Raw genomic sequence first — 25,909 nt, forward strand, 5'->3', positions numbered from 1 at the left:
CAGGATGTAATAATTTTTAAACAGTATTCTAGATCCTTTGATAAACCCTTCTTCAAATAAGATGTTCATATATGTGTTCATATGACCTCACTTCACCATAACCAGTCAGGTGCATCGGGAGTGGAGGGAGAATGCAGAAAGGGAGCTGTCCAGCCCAGTAAATGGGAAAGTGAGAAGAAGTATATGCTTTAGATCCCAGGTCATATAAATTGGGATTGCAAGGCTTATTCTTTAAAAAGAAAACTAGATAGGCAGTTATTTATAAATAATTATTTATAAATTTCTATTCTGGGGGTTTTACTGGAGAATATTGAAGTTTGTTCATAACTACAGAGACACTTCCCTTCCTCCTTTAATTTTTTTAAGCTGAGCTTAAAATGATGGTCTATAAATGAAAAAAGCTAAGCTGTTTCAGACTTTGAAGACCATTATCCCAATTCCTGCAGGGACAGGCATGATCCACTTCGTGACCCCATCACTTAGGTTTGTTTCTGACAGTGGAGCAAACAGTGTTTTTCACTAGGTTTATGTACACTAAGATCAAGAAGGTCACACATACTGTGTTCTCAAACATACTGCTGCAATTGTGGCAGCAGATTGTTTACCAGTTGGCTTTCCCCTAACACAGTCTCTTGTAAAAATCAGAGGTGTGAGTAGAAGACCATGAGACTGCACATCTTAAGGATGATTATTTTTCTTCTGAGCTATTAAAAACTAATAATGAAAGTTATTTCTCCCATGTTTTAACAGATGTGCTCTCTTTTTTCAATTTCTTCCACCATATTGTAAGATTCCAAAATAACTGTGAACTTTGATGGATATTTTCTGCTTGTCAGTCCTTATGATCTTTCCCAAACCAAGCCCATGTTCAAGCAGTAGGTTACAAATTCTCACAGCAGTACTTTCAGACTCTCATGATATTTTTTAGGTTCACTTTTAATGATTGTTAAAACTGCTGCTTGAAGACTGCTACTATTTTTACAGAAGGCATTTAGTATTCAGAAGAAGAATAAAAAAAAGGAACTTGACTAGTTTAAACAGCAGGAAGATGAAATATTTCTCATGGAGCGAGCCATTGTTTTAAGCAGGATTTGATGGCTGTTAAACCATGAAGAAATACAACAACCTGGAAGTTGTGCTGTTGCTAGGAGAGATAATATCAGCAACACACACAAAAAAAAATCCTAATTTTCAAAAGAGAAACATTTCCCAAGGAGTGAAACACTCTCTAATATCTCCTTTAGCATTCTAATTTTCACCAACTTTTAAATCAGGCTCAGCCAGCTATGCTTTATGAAGAATTATTTTAAAATATGATCAATTATCACATTCAGCATTAGAAAACACTTTTGAAGCCAGAACCATCAGAAAAGATTTCCTCTCAATTTCAGTTATTAAACTTCACAGTTTTTCCTGATAAAATTTCAAGCTCAGATAAAACTGCATGATACCAGGATTTCTTAGACCAATTTTTACTTGGGCACGATTTAAGTGGCAGAAGAACATAGATTTTGGGTTCTCTGAGTAGCAGAGTCCTTGAAATTAAGTTTACAGAACTTCTGCTAAGGCATCATTTCTCATTGTCATGTGTATGTCTCAGATTTAACTTGTCTGCCATTTACTCCCAGTATGTCCTTGTAGTTTACCCTGATGGCATTGCTGTCACTTACCCTGAAAGCAAGAGGCTAGTCCTTTCCCTGGGCCATGTGGTCGTCAACAGATTCTAAAAATAGTATTTTGTTCTACTGCATGATCTTAATTTAGCTGAACTTCCTGCCTTAATCATTCCTTTGTGACAGGTTTGCCGAATCTCAGATCCTCAGACATGCTGTACAGCCCCCCAACACCCATATTCATTTCCTGCATCAGTGTCTAGTGCTAACATTGACTTAATTTGCTTTAATTCAGTTTGCCACTGGACTTCTGTACAGAGCTTGTTCTCTTTCCATATCTCTCTTTCACTTTAATATTTCTAAAATGATAAAGGATGCTTTTAAGCAATTGTGATTTAAATGGTGCCCAAAACTGTATGTTGAAATAATTTGTTTTCAGTAGGCATGTCGAACAAGCAACGAACTTTGATAGTTCTGCTAGTCCTGCGTAAAGATTTCTAAAATAAAGCCCAGTTACCATAGCCATGTGACTGAAAATTCAGGGGAATTATTTCTTAATGCATCTCTGACCTTCTTTCCTCAATATTATTGCTTATAGTTGGAAGTATATGTAAATCTAATCCCTAAGATTTACATATACTTCTCTTTTTTCAGTTTCTATCTTTTGTGACCCAACTCAGCTAGGAGGAATGAGGGAGAGAGAAAAGAAAACAATATGTAAAGAAGTTAGGTTCTTCATTATGCCTAAAGTACTTTCCTTCAGTTTACCAGTCATAATTAGCATAGGGAATACTATTGATGAAAAAATGTAGCAAAACTTCTCCTAGCAAATAATAATGTGTAATGGGGAAATGAAATGAGTTTTAAAATGTTTCCATTTTCTCCTCCTTCACATTTTTTTCTTTTCTTGGTCTCCTTATTAGCTATCTCTTCCCTCTTCTATCATGTTTTTCTCTTCCTGTTTAATGCTTTTTCCTCTTTCATCAGTCTTTTTGGACTGGCACTATGTTTTTGTGTTACTTTTAGTAATGAAGTCTCAGTCTCTCTTTCTCTCAAATTTTATTCCTACTTCCAGTACTTTGGGGGAAAATGCCTGCTGGAAAAGAACCCTATAGCTTCCTCTAGTTCCCCACAGGATGATGGAATGGGGTCTTTAAACTATAACCTTTCCATTCCCTGAAATAGATTTTAAAGTGAATAAAGAATTTGTGACCTGAAGTCTGTCCTCTGCCCTAGTCTCTTGCCTGAAAGACTTGAAAAGTAAAAAGGAAGAGCAAAACCTCTGCTTCAGTGACTGTGTCTGAAGTGCAGTCCTTTGGTACTATTTAGTGCACCAATATAGATATTCATCTACTATACCAGTGAATTTTGGTGATATAATTGGAATTTTTGAAATTTGAGTCTTATTTGATTTCAAGACTTATGTTTAAAGTCTTTCAGGTTGGTTAAACATTGCAAAATTCTTGAATTAAAGGTATACAAATTTAAGACATCATTTTGTATGCTGTAGGATTCAGTTTCAGTTACACATTCACAGTCTAAATTTTCCACTGGAAACTAGTCTTAAAAAAAAGTTCACATAAAAAGTAACCTATAATGAGGTATCTTCTGATACTCTCAGGGGTAAACACTTCAGAGCTGTCATTTGGGCTAATGTACTGGCTGTTACATTCTGCCATTTCTTGTGCATTTCCAAAATATGAAGTTCCTAGGTCATGTTTATTATTATCAATGAAACTGGCTTCTGGCATTGAGGTAATTGCATAAAACAGCCTGTATCCATGGTTTTTAACTGTCTTTTCCTATGCAGTAGTGTGGCTGTGAGAAAACTGTCTATTAACAGTCACCTTTTACTAATTTCTGAGTCACGTAGCCTATTGCTTTGGAGAGTATTACTTGTCATGGACTAAATCCATGTGAGAGTCCAGCAGCTTAAGAGCAAGAGACAATGAGTTTGCTGGCATTGTTTAGTTTTTGTATTCTATGCAGAAATACTGGTGTAACAATACCAAGCTTGTGGAATTTGGGTCTGATTTTGGGTGCATTTCCCTAGAATCAAGTTTCCTATGGTGGCTACAAACCTTCACATCCACTGTCTTGAAGGTTGTCTTCTTCTTCCTCATCCCTCAACATTGCCAAGGAAACAAAAGCTTCTACAGTTAGGGTGTGTCAAACTCCTTTTTGCTGACCTATGATGTTTTAGATTCCCTTTCCCATTCTATTCACTTTACTCCTGCTAAAGCCTTTTCATGAATTCAGCATCTTCCAGCCTGCTTGACTGTATAGTTCACATTCTCATTATCTTTTTTCATCTACATTTACTGGTGTGTGAAAGACAATCATTGAAGAAATTAGTGATATTAGTCCTACCTTTATTACAATTACCTTGCATCATAAATGTGTGCAGGATTTTACAAAGAAAAACCCTTATGACTTTCAATGTTTGCTGTCTTGGCTTTTAGTGAGCTCAAGAATGCATTAAGTAAAATCTAATCTGAACAGTAGTTAATTATATAGGAGGTGTGATAACCAAAATGAGTAATTCCTACAATATGACTGATTAAATAGGGATGCTGCTTGCAGTTACCCACCCATGTGTGCCCTGCACAGGTTTCATTGTGTGGCAACTCAGTGTTCCTGGATCAGCACAGTTTACCACTAGCCAGTGTTTGTCTGAATTTTGTGTGTTTGTTTCTGTTTCTAAAAGTGGAACACACTGTCGTTGGTGTTTTTTTCTGCCTTACTGTGATAGTCTTATAGCAGGATTAACACCCTGCAGGATAGGGATGTGTGGACAGCTGGGATGACCATTCCACAATCCTATTTCAATCCACTTCCACAAAAAAGGATTTTCAGTGAGGGGTGCTGCTCTCACAGGGATATTTTCTAATTAGCTGTAAAGTATTTCTCACTGGCTACTTAGCTTTGTTTGGTTTAATTATACAGTGTGCTTTAAGTGCTGTGTTTTCCTATGTGGCATATTTTGCATATCTCAAGTTCCCTTTTTATATATTTTGACAATGTACTACTGCAGGAATAGTTTGACAGTAAATAAACTTGACTTGATAATATTACAACAGCACTGCTACAAATTCCTGCTTTCTGTATTCCAGAGTAGTTTAAGAGGCTTTTGCTGGAATAATATAAAAACTCAAGTGGAAGATCTAATTATTTTGATTAATTTTGAGCCAAGTTGTTGGTGTTTGTTTTCTATACATACTGAATTCTTCTATATAGAAGCATCTGCTGTAAAAAAAAAAAAAAGGGAAAATGTTGAAGACTGTGCAAACAATGATCATGGTATCTCTATTGGCTAGAATTTCCTAATTCATGCACTGCATTATTCCTCCTTCCTTTACTGGCAACTCTTTGAAATAGGTTACTGTTTGGGGGTTTTTTGTTTGTTTTTGGTTTTTTGTTTGTTTGTGGGTTTTGTTTGTTTGTCTGCATGTTTTTTACCTTAACCTGAGGAAGTGTTTTGTTTACTGGTAGCCTTTATAAGTGACTTTTCAGATAAGGCAAAACTGTAGCAGCAACTGCAATAAACCTTGGTTTTTCTCTCTGTTAAAGCTATGCTGTCCCAGAGATTACAAAACAAATGCATAGTTGTCATGGTTTGACACTGGCACAGTGCCAGTGCCCCCACAAAAATACACTCTCCCTGGTGTCTGCTGTGAGATGTGACCAGGAATAAGCAAAGCAGGCCCCCACTTAGAAATAAAGAAAAGAAAACTTTATTAACTAAACTACAACTATATATATATATATAAAGAGACACACAGGAAAAATGAAAACTTTCCAAAAACATTTCCTCCTCCCCCCACCAAATTTCCAATACATCCATCCCTCAGATCACCAACTCTTGATCCATCACCACCCTTCAGATAATAAATTCTCAGTTCATCAAGGAGAGAGGAGTCCTTCTTGTGCCATAGGCTTCCCCAGGAAACCCCGCTGAAACCTCGTGTGTTTCCATGTCACTTGCGGCACTGAACATCTGCCATCATGACTGCTTCCTTCCATGCCCAGCGCTCTCACCACTGCACATGGACCAGAGCTGCTTCTAGGTTTGTCCTTTTAAGGATGCTTTGTCCCATTCCAAAAAGAGTGCAGTCTCACCTTTGGGACACCTGTCCCCCCCAGATTTCACCCCCTGGGTCTGGGGGGTCTCAACACTGAACCCTCTTGGTTCTGAGGCATTGCCTCCCCCTGGATGCAGTCTCTGTGTCACAAGGAACATGGTTCTGTCCATGGCTATAACAAGAAAAGTCCAGCCAAGGCCACTCCATCATCTCTTCCCACCTAAGATTCTTCTCTACTCTTCTGACAGCTTTCACTTGCCCAGACCTTCACACTTGCACATTTCCTTCTTCCATTTCATCTCTATCTCTCTTCTAGGAAAGGTTAATATTCTGCAAAGTTTTCATTGTCCAAAAAAGGGTTAAAAACTCGGGCTCTGCCTGCTCAGGAACTCCTGCAGCGGGCTGGACACTTTCTCGCCCCCACCCATCTCCTTCTCGGCTGTGCTGCCGGCACATGTTATCAAGTTTCAAGGTAGCACAGGCACAGGCTGTACTCTCTCTCTCTCCTGGGCGGGGGGAGCTGCCCGATGCCTCCTGGTGCTTCTCCCACCCTTCCGTCCTCGGGGCCTCTTCACCTCCCCTCTCTGTCCAAGGCCCGGCCTACCTCACCCAGCCGCATGGCTGCCCCTGCCCCGCCCAGCAGCAGCAGCTGGGCAGGGGAGGTCGGAACCTTTCCCCTCAGGAACCCAAGAGAGAAGTTTCCTGGGAATGCTCTGCTTTTAACCCCTGTGTTCTCAGAGGCATATCCATGTCCCCAGTGGCCACACTAGGTGCCAATATTCAAATCTGAGCACCCATTGGTGTGACAGCATCCCAAAAAACTCACTTCCTCTCAAACCACGACAATAGTTTTTCTTGGTGACCACTGGAATTGCATGCATGCTTGTTGTAATAGGAGTTTTCAGACAGGAATATTGCTGTTGATTACTGGACCTGGTACTAGAAGCTAAGTTGCAGTTCAGACTTAATTCTAGATCTGTCAAATGGTCAGTTAAACACATTGATTTAAATATTTCTATGAATTTATTTTTTGTTATTGACTTGATTATTTATGGGAAATCTGTAAATTCATATTTTATAGAAGAAAGGAAAAAAAAAAAGCAGTGAAGAAAATCAGCCATATTCAAGGATCAATGAACTGACATAGTAAACAACAAGAGTTTGTCTTAGCAGTAGTGCAATGCAGAGATGCCTTAGTCCACTTTAAATAGGAAATCTGTGGTGTTTCTCTTATAATGTCCATGGGGTTTTTTTGCTCTCTGGTATTTTACCGAGGTGAATCCGATACCAGAGTGTAGTAATTTGAATTCAATGTCTCTGCAAAGAGTGTTTTTTACTAAAAATAAGTACCTGGTTTCTTCTCTTTTTTCCTGCTTGCACTGTCTCGGTTTTCTTCTGTAGATTCTCAAACTGCCTCTCTGCCCATTTTCTTTGTTAGCTTTAAGTCATATTTCCCAAACCTTTTACCTCTGATAGCCCAATTCTGTTTCAGCAAAGAAACTGACTGCAGTTGCAAAACTGGTGATGGTGGCAATTTCTAAACAGAAAGCAAGCTCTAAATAACAATATGAAAATATGCACAGAAAAGTGAATTATGACAGTTGTTTTAGTGGGCTGCTGTGATTTCTATTATTTCTGTTACCGTCTCAGTGGGAAGGACTGATAAGGTTTAGTGCCATTACAAACGTATCACATTCTAATACATAAGTTGGTAATGTAAAATAGACAGTTTTTTGATTTTGTGAATATAAAATAGAAATATTCTTTTCGACGGTAGGAATTTAATAAAACCTAATAAAACAGACCAAAAGTGTTTTGACCTTAGTCAATTAATTTCAATCCCATCAAAATAAGGAAAGATCATAATTAAATATTTTTTTGTTTTGGTTATGGGATTTCCAATGAAATTTTGATTTTTTTTATTTTATTTTTGTCCTGGATCAATTAAAAATTACTTACTCCTTTTGTTTTTCATTGAAGCTAATGAAACTTCTGAATTTCTCTGAGAATAGATTTTGTAATTTCTTTCAGTTATTCTTACCTGGTCAGTTGAAGCTCTCTCAAGCCATACTGGCATTTGTGACTCAAACTTTATCAAATGGGCAGAAATTATGTTATATCTATTGGAAAATCCTGGTTTGCATTTTCCATGGTATATGGCAAAAAATTCAGTCAATTGAAAAAACGCGTGCTTCTTTATACTCTTGTAAACTGGACATAAAGCATATTAGTATTATTTGAATTCAGTAATCTGTAATAAGTCTGACATCATGTCCTTTCTTCATTTAATCTGGTTACAATTTTCATTATTCATTGCATATTATTATTTTAATTTTTCTTAAGCAGGATATACAGACTTTAAAAATATCACTGTGAATGATTATTTTTTTCATTAAGAACTGCAATTAACTCTGGAAATGTCACATGCTTATATATGCAGGTATAAATACATTTGTCAGGTGTTCATAAAGGATCTAAAAATCTCAAATAAATACTTCTCAAGTATTTAAAACCTCTAGTTTATTTTCTAATCTCCTTTAGGACACTGATACAATGTTTTTGGCTTATTTCTTTTAACTTAAGTGAAATCAAAATATGCAGTATAATGTGGAATGTCTCACTGAATTATTGGCATGAGGCATATTGCCAGGAGCATGAAATTTACATTTGAGTGTGAAACAATTGCCTTGGCAGAGGAGTGCCATTATGTCTTCTATATGAAAATTTTGTGTTGAGAGATAATGGAGGGAAAATCCAGACTGCAGTGCCAAATAGTCAAAGAAGAACTTTATTTCTGACAAAAGGCACTGTTATTTTGGCAAAACTGAGATATTTTCTAAATCATGTCACAGTTCATGCAGCCTCCAGAGCAGTGAAGAATAAGGAGACATTTAGTACAAGCCTGGGCTCTGACATGTGCACTATCCTCTTTGAAATCATGTACATAATTGTATTTAGACACATCTACTGAGTCACCAAAGGGTAACATTGGAAAAGTGAAAAACCAGGCAAAAGATTTTTTTTTTCCTGACAGCGTTCAAGACTTTGACCCAGAGCCAAACTTTCATGCTCCAGTTTGCCATAGTGCGTTTCGCATAATGACATGCAGCGACAGCCCACTGCCACTTAATATCACTGTTTTGAGATTATTATTCTCCTCTAATGCTTCTTTTCTTTCTGAAAGGTGGTGTGTTGTGTTGTTCTGAGGGTTTTTTTGGTTTTTTTTTGCCATTTGCAATAGCTTTCTTTTGCCAAGCCAGAACAGACTGGGCAACTCGTTAGGCCATTTTGTGGGTGTTTGTTCTGGGGGACACTAGATAATTGTTAATGCAAACATCACTGAATAAACAAACAGAAGCCCCAGAAAACTGATTCAGTTAATAGTGCCTTCTGGATCACTGACTGTGGAAAAATTGTTGTTTATAGAGTGAATCATTAATTTGGCTTGCATATTAAATAGGCTTGCCACTAAAATAATAAATTATGACTGGCAGATAAATACCATCCTTGTTTTAACCAGGGTAAAATGAACGAAACATTAAAAAACATGTTAGTTGCTAATTGCCAACTTCAATTCTTTTGAAGCATGAGCTTTGCTAAAAGCTGGACGTTTTGTTAAAAAGCTTTGTCAGGTAATTATTTTCCTCCCTGCCAAAGAACTGCACAGGTTTGCTGATTCCAAAGTTCATCTCAGTCCTTGCACTATCAGGTAGATTGTGGTACACACAGCTTAGGCTCCTCCAGCCTCCTGAGCATCCTTCTTCTTACATTAATTTATTAAAACTGTAATTCTGTGCAATGGATATACAGATCCTCCTTCATGTATTGAACTTTGTGAGGAGGTATGTGGAAATGCTTGAGACTAGAGACTGTCTGTTGAGAACTCAATGAGAAATTTTTCAGCAAATGAGTCCAATATGTAAATTACTAAAAATCGTTATGTTAACTGAACATAAGTAACTCAGTGGTCAAACAAAATATAATTCAACTGTGCTGGAAAGCAATAACTGAATGAGAGTTTATTAATCTGCAGTTACTCAACTGCTCCTTTGATTTACTGTGGTGTCTGCATGCCTCTGACCACTCTCCAGTACCAAACACCTTGTGGCAAACTAGTGGAATGAATTTGGATTTGAAGTAATGTTTCTCTTTTTCCAGAAATATTTTTATTCCCTGTAAAGCACAAAGGACTTGCTGTGATATATGTAAGGATAATTTCAAAATCTATTTTCCCTATTTATAATAGAGAAGGTTTGGGGTTTAGTTTTAATTATTGCTAAAAAAGGCCTTGCAGAGTGACAAATGTACGTATGTTTAATTTCCTAACTCATGCAAAAATGACAGATATGGTTTTCTTCAGACATTTTTACAATGAAGATCCCAAAACATTTTGGTAAGAATAGAGGCAGAAGGACTTCAAAAGGCAGACATTAGTAGTAGACTATTATCATAAGTAGATGCTGATCTGTGATTTCTGCCTTTGAAATACGGTTTTAGTCTCTTTCTCCATTAGCAGTTCAGACAGTTCTCAGACAATAAGAATTTCTTGTGATTTTTCTCCGTCAAGTAAGACATATACAAGTGATACGCAGTGATGCTAAATAAAATTTCATTTGATAATGCATAATTTCTCCATACACTTGTTATTTGTGCATACAGTATTGTATTCTTACTTTGACCTTGAGAATGAATTGTTTCATACTATCAGAAGTATTTAATTTGGCTTGTGGTATTTCCTACACTTCCCAAAGTATCTCTTCTTGATGTTGTGCACAGAAGAAATTTTCTTTTTGTTTGCTATCTTATTTCATTATTGTATACTGGAATATTCAATCACTGAAGTACTTTGTGAAATTACATCTATTATACCACTGGAATATGACCTGATTTATTATAAGAAGATCAGAGCATAACTCAAGTGCTCAGTGCATTATCCTAAATGATGCTCTGTCTCTGAGGGCTGCCATAGCCCTCATCTTTGCTGTTATGTTTTAGCCATTGATTTCCCTTTAGAACACAAATGCCATAAAAATACTGCTTGGTAAATGTTTCTTCAGTATTGAATAACTGCTTTTTCTGCCAAGGAGGTGTCAAAGTCTCTTCCCAGCCTGTCTGTCACACTCTGTTCCTTTTACATGCATCAGCAGAGGTCAGCTAAATAGGTCTGATAACTCAGTTTTGGGGGAGATGCAGATTGCAAGACAAGTGGAAAGGAGGGCAGGTAACTTTTAAAGCTTGCTTGTTTATGTGTCTTTGATTGCAGTTGTTCCCAGCCCCTTTGGAGAGAAGGACGCTGCTTTTGGAGCCTTTGTTTCTCTTTGAGTGATCCGTGCTGTTCATGCCTCCCTCTGTGCCTGCAAACCAGGTTCTGTCCTGGAGCTGTCTCCTCCTCACCTCCTCAATTCAAAGCCACAGGCTGCTCCTTTCTCACATTCTGAAGCACAGTTTGTCCCAGAGCAACCTAATGGTGGGGAGGGGCAAAAAAAAAAAAAAAATTATCTAGGCTGAAGGGAACTCCTATGAGAGCTAGAAAGTTGCTCAGGTGAAAGTGGCTGCGATTTGGAGATGGGGTTGCAGGGATTAGCCAGAAGCTTATCACGGATCTCTGTAAGCAATGGGTTTCACAGTTTATCATTTTATTTTTTTTTTTTTTTCAATTACTTAGGTTTATATTTTCTGCCTTTTTTCGTGTGTTACAGGAAGAGATGATTAGTAATCACTGGGGCTTTTACCAGCATAAGATATAACATTTCTGTATGATGCATGATATGTATTCCTGTAATTTAATTATCTAGAGTGTTTATTTGGGGTATAAATGCTGGAAACAATGACATTTCTGAGATTATTTATGAGGTACTGCACTTTGTAATCAAACCTTCTGTGTGCTGTTTGTAAAACATCAAGTGTTATAAAATTGCTGATAGTTGGAAAAAGAACATTGATAATGGGCTGACATTCTCTGTGCAGCTGCAGATGAGAATCAGTAGGAAATAGAGAGGAGCAGAAGCAGTGGCAGCTGTATTGCAAAGATTAGTTACTGAGATGTTGCCTGCCTGAGAAACACATAAACTCTCTGCAAGGAATTTTATTTTGTGTTAAGAACTATATAGCTCCAGCTTTACATTTTTGACAATATTAATAAGAATTCTTTTTTTCTCTGTGATAATATGAATATTTCTGAATTAAGCAAATAAATGCATTCAACCTAAAAAACAAGAATAAAAATAGTCATACTCAGTTATAGAAATGAACAGGGTTAGACAAGGTTTAGATCAAAGAGTAGCTAAAAGAGAAGGAAAATGGAATTGTCATTGACTGTGGAACCAAAGTTGCCCAAACCCAACTTTGAAGAACTTTTATTAATAAGGCAGAACATAACACAAGAGAATAAACTTTTGACTGCAGTAGGAATTAGTGACCTGCCATGACCAGGGCCCAAGAAAGGAGAGCACTGTGCATTACTTCAGTTTATGTTTCAAAGATGCTCTTCTAGTTCCAGAAGGCTAAGAAGTCTTCAGAATATTTGGCTAAGGTGAGTAAAATCTCTTTTTGACTTAAGCTTATTCAGCTGAAAAAGGAGTTCATAAAGATTACAAGGAAACAAACTTTGTAACACAATGACTGACCCACCAGAGAGAAAATGTTTGAAACAGTAGTAGTGACCTTGATTTTATGAGCGTTTTTGATAGCAGAATTACAGATACAGTTCATTATTGGATCTTGCTGCTTGTGTAAAGCTGATAAGGAAGGAATGATGATGGGTCATTTTCAAATTTCTGAATTGTAACCTAGCCAATCTAGGCTATCTCTGCTAGAAATTAGTCTGGGGAACAGGCTGTGAACCAGGCAGAGCTCAATAAATAGAGAACATTAACCTCATATGTGTGCTGTTCAATAAAACTGCGTTCAGGCCGGCAAAATAAATCAAGAGACTTAATGAAAATATTTTATTATTATTAAGAGGTTTAATTGTAACTATTAGGGTTTAAATTTTTGTACTATGTGAGGAACTTTGAATTTTATTTTAAAGTTAGGCTATGGGTGCAAATTTTGTGTTGGAACTTTGAGTACTATACCTATACAAGTAATGGCAAGCACATTATTAATGCAAAACAGCAATACAATACTTGGTGGAAAGAATTTTATTACTTTTTTTTTTTTCCCAGGCATTGAATGAAAGTGCTGTTTTGTGTATCCTGAAAAGGTTACTGACTGATGCATGGGTGTTTCTATTGCAGACCCAGGACACTGTTGGTAGCCTCTGCTAACACTCTGTTACAGTGGCTTTGTCACATAAAGAAATGAATGAATAGGTGTGCATGGCTATGGATACACTTTAAGTAAAGGCCAGGCAAAGTAATAATCGCAGGATTTGGTGTGACATTTTGCCAACACTCACATGTATTCTTGACTTTTCTAACATTTGTTTTTCAACTCATAAATATTTCTGGAAAGTAAGCACACTGTTAAATGACAGCGGCTTCTGTGGAGAGATTAGGTACATTAATAAAATATGAGACAAAAGCTACTGGTGAATGATGGTTTTTAATTAGGGGAGAAAAGAAAAAAAAGGTCTTTTTTTAAAAGAGGGTGTGTTCTGAAGAGCAATACTTAATTGTCTCTATTTTTGTTACTTTTGAGTATACTCCTACTTAAGAAATAAAAATTGGAAAACCTAAAAGGAAAGACGTTTACACTTGCAATAAGAAAAGTATGTTTGAATGTCCTGTGAGAGGGAGGAGATGTTGGGAACACAATCATTCCTTTGATTATATTCAATGAAACCAGGTTGTGTACTTTATAAGAACAGAAACAACTTCTAACATCTTCCTAATCCTGTTGCAACTTTGATCATTTCTTCTTTTAAGCAGTTGCTATAACTGGACTTAGCCAAAGAGAAGTGCAGTGGCTCATCTCAAACAGATAACTTTTATGTTTTCCTATATCTTTTTTCATTCTAATGAAGTCTTTCTCTCCATTTTAGACAAATATCACTTGCTGTGTCATAGCACATGGATTTCAGGACCGCCTGTGAAGAGGTAGGATCAGATTTTTTTTCAAATAGTAGAATGAAAACCAATGAACTTTTAATCCTTTTTATATACAAGATACTTTTCTTTTCCCCCTTTTCTTCCCCTGAAGTTTTAGGAGTTATATAGTCAAATATAAGTTATTCAGCTGATCATTTCATGGTGGCAGATGGACTTTGTAGTAGAAGATGAAAGAATTTGCGCAAGTGTATTCATCTCTAGACCTCACCTCTGTTCCCATTTACCTCTTTAGGCACAGTGTAGGTGCAGGCAGCTACATTTTGTGTGAGCTTTGCTCTTCTTGAAATTGTTTATATCTGAAAGCCTGTACATGAAGAAAAATGTCAGTGGAGCCAGGAATCTGCCTGGTGCTGCTCAGCAGAATCAAGGGGGAAATGTAGAAGTATGGGAGAAAAGTGAGTAGGGGGAAGGGAAGCTATGAAGATGACCAAAATGAAAAACAATTCCATTCAGATTTAGTGACGTAAGAGAGTAATTTTTGCCTAGAATTGGTTTCATAATGTCAATGCAAAGTACTTCAGTTGCTCTCTACCAGAGATGAGGAAAACACTTTCTGTGTTTATAATAATTTTCCTTAAAGAAAGCAAATAAAATGTATTTGTAGACATTAGCAAGGGCATCTTATTTACTCAGTGATTGTCTATGTACAATTGTTTTAATGTGATTTTAACAACAGCAATTAAGACACAGTGAGGACCATTTACAGCAAATTATGTAATGATTTTAATGCATTATTATAATTTAAAAATCATGATAATTACCTGTACCTGTACAGTGAAAACCACAAATACCATTTAGGATGGTAGGACTGGAAACAAGAAAACTGACTAGGACTTTAGGTGTGACCATGATCCCATGAAAAAATAGAAGTGAAGGGATTGGAACAGTACTAAAATCAAGAGCTAACTGTAGATATTACCAATTGTGACTTGAGAATCAGTTGGAATAAATTAGGGGAGCAGAGAAAATAAGCAGACTAAAGAACACTAAATCATGACAGCATTCTGGAACAAGTAGTAGGGTAAAAAAGTAATATTAAAATGAGCCCTGCCTTTGGGAAAGAATACTGTGATGTTTTTCCAGGACGTTATATATCAGGCTTTAATACCTCAGACTATGCATGCATGGTGTAAATTCTATAGCAGTATGTCCCAGATTATTTGGAAGAAAACATTCTTATTAATCTTGAGGTTTGGCTTTTCAAATAGAGTGTTTTCAGTTGGAAGGAGCCTGCAATGATCATGTATTCCCACTTCCTAAGTGCTTCATGGCTGCCCAAGAGATAAAGCATGTTATTAGGGCATTTTGGTTTTGGTTTTTTATCATTATTATTTCTTTTTTAATGCACTTATTCAGGTAAGGTGGAAGATTAGTATTATTTTCATGTTTTTTTATGTTGTTATTCTTTAAACTCTGTAGACTATTTAAACTCTGAAGACTATTAACTTCACTCTGTGTCCAGCAGACATAATGACAAGAGCAGCCACAGAAAGACAACTTCTTGGCATAAGAGTCCTGTCTTAGCCTTGACAGTGCAAGTACACTGACAGATCTGTTTCATTCTGTATCTAGTTTCTAATGGGGGCATGGATATCAAATTTAGCTCTTTAAAAATCTGCTGATTTACAAACCTTCCATGGTAGACAAGGGAAGGAGAGCTTGATTCCACCCATCCAAAAAAAACTCCATAATCTGGAGACTGCAAAGAAGAGTTACTAAGAAGTTTTTGATAATGGCAGTAAAAATTTTTGTGAAGCATCTTGGCTGTCTGATGTTTCTCTTCCCCTTTTTGTTTGCTTTCACCTGCATATCCTGGTGCTGTAGCCACTACACTGCAGAAGAGCTGAGATTGCTCTCCCAAATGGTGCACAAATCTGGTGAATGCAGCTCAGATTCTTACTGGTGCTTCCATCCTTAGTAATGGCAGTAAATGGTTTGAGCTGAGTTTCAAGTAGCGTAAACCCAAGATTTTCCACATAGATGCACTGAAGCTAAAGCATGTTTTTCGTGGTGTCCATGACATACTCAATTTTTTTCCTCAAATGAACTTTTCATTCTAATTAACTGCTGCTCTAGTGCACTGGAGGTCTCTGAGGGAAATTGAGTTCTTTCATAGTGCTGATGCTTTCATGCATCCCTAATTTCTTTTAGTGTCTACTAGTGAGATTTGGTTTGAGATTTGACACTGAAATGGTCTTGTCTCCTTATAGGTACCTGCATGTGCACTTTGTGCCCAAGTTCCTGCAGCAGATGTGATTGGAGCAGTCAGGGTTATAATTGTAATGAGAAGTTAAACACAGATATGTAGACAGGTAGAGTTTGTTTCCAATCTCAAAGGGATTTCTAGTATCCTAATGATTACTTTCTCCCCTAAGCATCTTATCTTCAGGCTGTGCTGCCTTTCAAGGCATCTTAAAGTAGTTTTAGTCTGCAGGAAAATAACTTCCATGCTAGACAATTCAAATGGTACTACAAAAAGAGAACATCTTAAACACAAAACTACATTTTTAAAGGGAAACTACCTGCTATCTGAAGAGGTGATTTTTTGTTTTTTGTGTGTGGCTTCTCTGCTTGCTACTTGTGGAATTTTTTCACTATTTCATGTTTCATTATTCAGTATTCCATGCTCTTTTCCCTCACTGATCAGCAAATACATGGATTTTTTTTGGTTGTTCTATTTAACAACAATTTTGGTTGTTCTTTCTAAACCATAAGACTATGCAGCTCCTCTTTTACCCTTTATCCCAAGCTTTTTGAACTTTACAAGAGCATAAATCACAGAGTCACTGGGTTCTTAAAATGCTCTCCTGTACTCACTTGACCTTATTCTATATTCTGAAAACTATCTCTTGGAAGATAACCTCAGTCTCTGACATGATACTGTCCTCTGCAGTGAAAGTATCCTTCTGTTGAAATTGAAGACTTGGGATGATTATAATGCATTAGAACATCTTTCCCTGTGATTTTTTTTTTAAGTTCATCTTTTCCATCTACTTTATGAACAAGCTTAATTAGCAGCTTTCTAATTTTTTGAAATCTCATTCTTTACTTCTAATAGCTTGGCTTTCCTTCCCCTCCTCCCCCCCCCCCCCCCCCCCCAGTATAGCATCAAACTTATTTAAGTTAATAAATACCCCATTCATTTCCCTGCTTACACTCTATTCATTTGTTTCCACAGTAGTGTCCATTGTTTCTTTGAAGGATTCATTTGAATTGGTAAACTGTTTGTCCTGTGCTTTATGAATTCTATAAATGTTCTTGTAGACTTCACAAGCTTTATAATTTGATATGTTCTGTTATTCAAGGGTGTAGTGACCTCTATTTCAACATCCATCTAGTTGGGGTGGGGCTTTCCTGCAACAAAACGCGTTTTAAATTTTAAGCCATATTTAACTTTCTTGTGAACTTCTTCCCTAAATATCATTATATACTTTTATGGTCAATTTCTAGTCACCTTTATGCCATTTTCTGATTCACACATATCAGACTAAGCTGCTGTTTTCCTTTGTTTATAAATCCTGTTAAATAGCAATACAGTGGGTTTCTGGGATTTTTCAAAAATGAAGCTTCAACTCATGATTTAACCTCAAAATCACATGATGGAAAATGACTCATAATTTACAATACCTGTTAGAATGCAATAGGTGAAGTAAATTTGAAGAAACATCCATGTTCTCACAAAAGGCTTCAGTTTTACATTACCTTACCTCTTGGGTTCAACTCCATAGTCACAGTAAGCTCATTGGCAACTCAGACATCAAAATGGCATTTTACAGTGTCAGAAAAATAAAATTTTCTCTCTGAAAAAGTACCTCAGCTTAGCAAGAAGCTCATATATATACATATTTATGTCAATATATATTTTTTCCAAATGTCAAATTTACATTTTATATTTCAGACAGTTTGAAAGAAGGACTTTCTTTATAAGAATTAATTCTTTCAATAATATCACTTAGAAAGAATACTAAAGCAAATACTTACCTGACAAATACCTGATAAACCAAATTAAAATAAGTTCAAGTCCAAATTCAGAATTTTTCTGCAGTTCTTTCAGACTTGAGTGTGCAATTCATATGCAGGAATGGACTTGCTGTCCCTTGGATTGGAAAATCTTGGTATCTGATTGAAGAGGCTCTGAATGACAAGCTGAACACATCCCTGTGTGTCTGGGCTGCATTCCAGTTTTTGACAATATAAGGGCTTTTCACTTAAGCTAGCAATACCTCCACAGAATGTGTAGCTGGACTGTTTAAAAAACATCCCATATATGGTTCTGACACATACTCCTGCCTCTTGAATCCATTGCTATTACCTCCTTAAATCCAATGCCATTACCTCCTTAAACCTCTGATTCAATTTTCTTTTTTATTATTATACTTACGATTATGATGCAGTGACAGGCATATCTCCAAATATTCAGAGGTCAGCCTCAGTTCAAATAAGCATCCAAAAGGGTAGATACTAATCTGAAGGAGCTGGGTACACATTTAAGGCAGTTTTGTAACCCATTCTCCTTACTGCTATCATGTTCTCGATAGTAGAAATAAATTTCAAGGCTTAAAACCAAATTGCAGAGGCTTACTTTCTTTTAGGACATAACAGTCAAAGTAGAAACTAAAAATCCAGGTCACCTTGCATAGAAGATGTGCTGAGTTGATTTTTTTTTCCCCCTTCTCTCTTGCTTCCACTTGTTTGTGGACTAAACTATTCTGAGATATTTGTTAAAGTCTTCCTGCTGATAGGAAACTATGAGAAGCAAAGCTAAATAACTTGTTTTATTGTAGGGCCAAATACATAGATAAAGTAGCAGAAAGGAGAAGATGTCTTGAAAACTGCCTAAAAGACTGAAAAACTCTCCTTGAGAACACAACATAGGAAATGTTTTAGATTTTTTTTCCTTGTCATAAATGACCAGAAAAAAACCAAAGACATAAAATGAAAAAAATTCAGCAGAAAATCTGCAAGCAGACTTGTACAGGCCAGGTAAATTTAAAAAATATATTTATTTTAGGAGTCCTGCAGGAAATTTATTTTTAAATCAACAGGTAACTTTAATGCTGTTTCTCCTGCAGTATTTATTTTGGTATCCGTTTTCTAGGTACCCTGCTGCTAGTATAAATGTAGGAGCTGTAGTTTTCATGAGTGTTTTTCCTGAAATTAATTCTTAAATAGTTGTGAAGGCCATTTAAAAAATGTGGAAAGTTTGTTTTGGTATGTAAGAATTTCTAAATTCCTTTTAGGGAAGGAATCTTTAGGTCAGATCTTTTACACAGCCCCTATGGGCAATGTGCTGTAAGTCAGGGTATAATTTTTAAGTGGCCTTTTTTCATTGCCTTGTTGCCAGTAATGATCGGAGTGTGATTCTCTGGAATAGTTGTCACCATATTCTCTGGAAAAGCTGTCTGCCTTAAAGGCTCTGCCCACCTCTACTGTCCTCTGGTAGTGACCTGAAGCAGAAAGTCCACCACAGACTGGTGTGATGAAGCAAAGGGAGATCATTTTTCAGCCCCTCTGATAATTATATTAGTTCAGGAACTGTAAGCACTTCCCAGGACATCAGCTCGTATCTCATCAGTGTTCTTATCTAACTCAGCTTAAAACTGTAAGATTACAGAGGCAGCCTTGTGTGGGTGCAACATTCACTGCCTCTGTTACTTAGGTACCACTACTTTCCTTCATCACTGCTTTTGCTTGAAGCCACAGACTCTTCTCTCATGTGGAAACCCTTTCACCTCTTTCCAATGCTTCCATACGCATTCCTTAACGTACCACCTCTGCTTCATAAAAATGTGCAACTTCAAACACTCAGTTTTCTTCCCATCTTTGCAGCACAGGAGCCCAACTCTATAAATAAGGTGATATTCTTGGTGATTTGGGCTCAGTCAAGGCTTATTGGCTTAGCAAGCTGTTGTCAGCTGAACTCTTCTTCTCTCTGCATGTTTGCTGTGAGGTGATGCAGTGTGCCACATGTCTGAGCACAAGGGGATGCCTTGCATGGCCCAGCAGCTCAGCCAATGTGCTGTTTGTTTCCTACTGCTGTAAGACAGGAGTAGGGCTCAGCCCTCTGCCAGTGACATGGGAAAGGCTTGGAGGGAAGAGTTTTAGCACAGCCTCACACAGAATCTCTTAAAAGTTGGTGTCAGGAACAAAAGGCAATATCAGCCATAGCTCTGCACTCCCACACCTCATGCACACATATACACACACGTGCACACCATCTAAGCTCTTCAAATGTTAGAGAGGGCAGGGCTATAGACTGTACAGCTGATCACAATAATTTTGCACAATAATTTTGGCCACATGAATAAAAATGTTGATGTGCGCAGCAGTTTACATGAAAGTACATATACAGGTTGTCGTCCCTAATTTCCAGCTCTGGAACAGGAACTCACATCTTTATTTTACTCAGTTTGTGGAATACTTTGAAGGGTGTGGGTGAGAGCAGCAAGAAAGAGGTTTTAACAGAGAAAAATGAAACAATTTAATTCCAGTCTTTGTTCTCAAGGTCTTCTTTTGAAGTTGCCTAATGAAACTCAGCTACATGCTTCTCTTTAACATGGTTAATGCAGCTGTCAGGTTGGAGAGGGAAGGTGCTAGTATAATTGAAGATTTAATTTTGAACTGTATTGTAAACTAGCTTTCATAAAACCCAACAACAGTAAAGTGGTTCATTACATTTTAGAATATCTGATGTAAATAAGGTCTCTGAGTGTGTGTGATCAATCTTTCCAAGGGCCAAAATATTTTGCTGTTCCCAAGCTTGATTTGCTTGTTCAGGCTGAATAAGCTCAGCTCATATGCATTTAGAAACTGACTTGAATTTTAATTTTATTATGATGTCTAATTGTGCCTGCTGTGGTTGCCTCTAATTCCTACGAAGTAGCCCCTCAGCTTTTGCAGAAAGACTCTAGAGATTTTATAAGGTTATTGACCAAATCAGAAACGTGCAATCAAGTAAGGCAGAGTTACTATACCCAGTGTATGAGAGGCAGAATTTGTTCTATTGCCAGCTATCCAGGGAGGAGGAAAGGCGTATTGCAAACTTTGCTGCAGAAAACAGGCATTTTCTAAGTGTTTGACCCCTTTGTTTGACCATAATTATTTACAATCCACATTGTTCAACTTCCATTGTCACTTACTGCTTTCTTCACAATTTCAAGGAGAGAGGAGGCGTCTTAGTGTGTAAAGGAGAAGTTCCAAGGACATGACCACTCTTTATTTTAATATTGTAACATTTTATGTATGATATGAGAGAATTTTTCAGTGGTACTGAAAACCTAACTCCTGGGATCCATTTATTTATTTTTTCTGTGTACATTAATCAGTTTCTGTCTTATCCTGTTCACAAAAAAACTCTAAAAAACCAACAAAAACAACAACAACAAAAAAAACCCCAAAAAAAACCCTCAAAAAAAGACACCTTTAATATTAGAAAAATAGTGTAAGGATGTAAGGATGAATGTTGACCAGAGGTTCGACTGACCTCAATGTGAGTTCAATGCATGGAGCTCCTAATTTTTTTCTTCTTCTTACCTAGATTAAAAAGAATAAAAACAATGTCAAAGCCACTTTCAAAGTCATGGCTGAGTTATACACATTTGTTCCTGGCATCCAAGAAAAAACAATTTCCAAAGTTTGAGTGTTGAGTATGGAACAGAAGTGACAGAACAGTTTGTCAGTGGAGAACATTATTTAGAGCTATTTAAAGATTGTCCTTGACCTTTCCACCTCTTTTAAAACCTTGTGAGAGAGATTTAAACTTCTCTTTTGCCAGTGGCCTACTGTCAGTTCCATATTTGTGTTTGTTCTCTCCATGCTGTGGATGTAAGAGCACATTAAGGAGACATCTTCCAAATCCTCTTTTAAACTCTTGTCTGAGAAAGAGCCCTCAGATTCAGCCAGGTCAACCTCGGCACTTAAAGTTCAGAGAAATACTTTTCTTTCCTTGATCTCCTCTTAAGCCAACTTTTTACAGCTGTTGGATTGAAATCTGACCTCTGTGAAGATAGTGAAGGTTTTATTATTGGCACTGATGTGTCAAAGGTTTTCAGTACTTTTTAGATGTGAATTTTCATCTGAGATACATATGTTTATTTATATATCTATATCTGTATCTATCTATATATATGTATCTATGCAAATGCTTATGCTGATAAATTACTTGTAAGGCAAAGGTTTTAGATTGTTTGTAAGCAGATTTCTCATATTAAAAAAAATGCTCTACCAGTAGGAATTTTGTCCATTGATGAAGTGTTACAAAGAGTACTATTTTCAACATAACCTCCAGGAGAAATTAAATACTGATGGTACTTTCACGTGCCAACTTTTTCAGTGCTCACCCTCTCATGTATAATGCCCCCAAAAATAGTACAAGTAGGTGCTACTGCAAAGGCACTGTTGATTGCTGGAAAATCATTTGTTATATATTGAGGAATCCTACAGAATTCCTGATCTTTAGCCATAAGTGTAATATACAGAAATGGAGCCAGAACTAAGTTACTACAGGGAGTTTTAGTCTTTGATTTATTTTCTCTTAGTTCAGCATCTTCAGTTGAAAAGGACCATAAAAAAGTTAAATCAATATTTTATTCACAGACAATAGCCCACAACTGGGTTCATGAAGCTGTTGATACTCACATCTGGCTCTTTTGGAGGTGTCATTGTATGTGTTTCTGTGTCAAAAATCGTGTAATGTGTGGAGGATCAGCTTTTATTTTGTGTCCAAGTGGGGTGTTTCATCATTTAATGAAAAGATGGAAAATAAGAGCACAGATAGTTTGAAGCAATTTGGAAAGAGTTTCACAAAATCATCATGGTTGAAGAAGCATCTTATTATTGCAAAATCTGCCTTTAATATTTACTACTGTAACATTTGTTCTCTTGTAGTCTAAACACGCTAAATACAATGATCATTGAAAATAGTCCTGAGTATTTGTTAACATGTTTATGGTGACTGTACCTATCTATCAAGTATTCTATTTAAAATATCACTTCTAACAATTCTTAGAGCTAACTGAAAACAACTTTTCTTTTCTTTATTCCCTCCTTTGAAGACAAAGACAGGGGTTTGTTTGCTGCAGGATGGTAACCAGGAGCCTTTCAAAGTGCGACTGCACTTAGCCAAAGATATTTTGATGATCCAGGAGCAGGATGTGATCTGTGTGTCTGGTGAGCCTTTCTATTCTGGTGTAAGTAGCTTTTATTTCTTCTTTAAGATGTTCTTTACAAAGAAACAGTGCTGTGTGCATACACACATCTTTATGCATTTGCTCCCATGGATTGGTATTTCATTTTACACTGTTAACACGAAGTGTATTTTAGTGCTTCTTTTGTGAGTAAATATTAGCAATACTCATCTAAGAAGCAGCAATGAGATAATAAGGCATATGCATGACTGCACCACTGTTTCTCTTCTCTCACCTTTGGGTATTGGAGCCAATGAATGTGGGAGGAATGACATGAGCAGTGGTTTTTGCAGGGAGTACAGATACCTCAAAGTACCTGTATCTAAGTAGTGTCTGTGGAGTTGATAAGATAATTATGTCAGAGCTTTGCTGGTAGAAGAGTCACCTTTTATCCTCTGTTGCTTGAGTTCCTTCCTATGGTAGGCCAGCACTAGACTTTGGGAATGCTGTGGGAGTCACTAGCTTTAGCAGCATATCATGTTAACAGAGATGGAACAGAGGGATAAAGGGCTTTATGTATTACTGTTTTTACCCGATGTGTCACATTCCTTATTTAAGCATCATATTGAATTTTGTGCATGAGAAACTACAATTATTTGGAAGATCTGTAAAATTTTATGTAGAATAATACCGTAGGGTTTCGAGCTATTGTAATGCAAAGTTTTTATTTAATATTAGGAGATAGGTACAAAAATAAAAGAAATCACTTAGTATTAATTTCTGTAGACATTTTTATAGATACTGTAATTATATTTTGTAGAGATCTCCCTTTAAGCTAAATAAAATAATCATAGAATTTCATGTTAAATCTTGTGAGGCATAGTAGTGTGATATCTGTTCATACAAATGTTTTGTTAATGCTATTATGTCTGTTTTATTATTTAATTGCTGCTATTTCCACCTACTTGGATCTCTAAATACAAGCACAATAAAAAGATAGAAAGCACAAATGAAAAATAAATTGGTAGAATGTTAGCAGTGCAAAGAGTGTGAAAGATTAATGAAAAAATGTATCAAATTATCCTTCTCATGATTATGAATATGTCACGGTGAATTCTTCGGAGCTTTTCTCTGAAATAAGAGGAACACATTGCTTAGAGTCTCCATAGAGTCTGGGTTTATTTGCTTGACAAATCTGACATTAGCTTCTGACTGTTTCATGCTGAACAAAGGCAGTTTGCTAATACAGGTCTGTATCCTTTATGTGCAATATAGATGCTCCTTTTACCAATCAGAGTCCCATGTTCCTCGATAGACAGGACGTCCAGCCGCCAGGATAGAAAGAAGTTATGAGTTCAAGCTCAAGCTGTAGTTGTTCAATTAGCAACATACACTGTGGCACCATTATTTCACCAACACCATTCTGACTTTATTTATTAAAAGATTTTATCACTCAGAAATATGACTTTCATTATTCTGCTGTAATATCTGTAATATCCTGCTGAACTTGTTATTTAAATGTCTTCATGAAATGCATATTAATTTTTTTCCCTTTTCACAGCAAGGCTTTCTCTTACAGTATTTCTCTCCTTAGTTTTGCAAAGGCTCTGTAGAAAATAATGGATTATTTGCTTCCCCAATTAAACTCCCCCATGTTATTTGCATATTAATGCATAACTCATTAACTGATTGGTATTAGTGTGTTGATGCAGAGATTATTTTCCTGGAAGTGTCGTTGTTGGAGTAGTGACTTTTGAGCACTTTACTCTGATTTCCTTTAGGATTAAGTCTATTTTTTTAGCAGTAGGTTCATTCCAAATAAGAATGATTGGCATTTCATAGACAGTTAACTGTCCTTTTGTCAAAGGTAATTTGAATAATCTGGAATCATGTACCTTGATTGTATACTATAATCACAGAAGTCCCACAGGCTTCCTTTTTAAGTTTTCCTCAGTTTTATTCCTGATTTATTAGGTTTAATTTGTTTGCTTGCTTATTTTTCCTATGTTTTACTTTGGTTCATTTTGTTCTGTTCTTTCTGTCATTCTAGATAACTGATAGCATTTATCTTTCCTTTACCTGAATTCTACAAAGCAAGGGATTTCATTAGCAACTGACACTTAATGCATCAGAGAATTAATTCTTTAAGCATAAAAATAAAATTTGTAACTGAGGAACAATAGTATTGCTAAATTTTACACACAAGTAGCTACAGTAAAAATAATTTTTAATCTGTTTAAATAAATAATCTTCAAATAATTCGATTATAAGGTTTTGCTTTATCACTGCTGCACTGGTATGGAACGAAAGGCTATTACTGTGTTTCTAGCTCAGAACAGTGTCTCTTCTGTTTGTTGAGTCTGAATCAATTTGCATGCTCCTCTGTGTAGGACAGTCTTTAAACAGGCACTTAACGTTCCAGCAGCATCCAGATCTGCATCCTGTGGAATAATCTAAATAAAATCAATGGCTCCTTAGGAATGAAGTGCTGTTTAATGTGGGTGTATGGGATAAGGACCTGGTTCTTAATTTGAAACACTTCCTTTTGGTGTTAGACAGTTCTAGTTTCCAAAACTAAAGAGGTGCAAAGAAATATTGTTTCTTCTTTTGTTGTGTACAGTTTGGAGTAAGAAAATAAAATGCATAAAAGATTATAAGCAAAATAAATAGTGTTATACACTAAAAAAGGAAAGTGTCTGTTTCTTTAATGGGCTGAAAAAAAACATAAGCATTAGTGAGGGTTCTGCAGCAATTGTACCTATAGCAACTCCATACAGCATCAACCATCATTCAAATGATCATGGACTACATCTAAATTTGAGTATCAGTTGCATCAATAAGTATTAAATATATTTCTTTTTGTGTGCAATAAGAAAGTCTTGCATTCCGAGAGAAAGAAGTGTAGCGGGTTCAGCATTATGCTGCTAGCAGATATCCAATGTAGATTTGAGCTCCAGCGCAAATGACCAAAAGTGGGATGAGAACATGTTGTGAAACTCAAAGGCAATGTTGTTACTAATCTGAATTAAATCCTTGCC

The 25,909-nt window shown here is 36.5% G+C and overlaps 1 protein-coding gene across 4 annotated transcripts in view; it reads left to right on the forward strand.

Annotated features, from left to right (window-relative positions):
• Positions 1-25,909, forward strand: part of SNTG1 (syntrophin gamma 1) — a 319,739-nt gene that overhangs the window by 147,997 nt on the left and 145,833 nt on the right. For all 4 annotated transcript variants that reach the window (XM_071419263.1, XM_071419276.1, XM_071419285.1 and 1 more), the window contains exons 2-3: positions 13,680-13,734; positions 22,800-22,934. In XM_071419263.1, coding sequence (XP_071275364.1) covers positions 13,708-13,734; positions 22,800-22,934 — 162 coding nt within the window. In that variant the 5' untranslated portion in view covers positions 13,680-13,707. The remainder of the gene's footprint in view (positions 1-13,679; positions 13,735-22,799; positions 22,935-25,909) is intronic.

The sequence above is a fragment of the Agelaius tricolor genome, unplaced genomic scaffold (genome assembly GCF_023055355.1).
Source record: "Agelaius tricolor isolate 1412-34295 unplaced genomic scaffold, bAgeTri1.0.p SCAF_2, whole genome shotgun sequence".
Lineage (NCBI taxonomy): Eukaryota > Metazoa > Chordata > Aves > Passeriformes > Icteridae > Agelaius > Agelaius tricolor.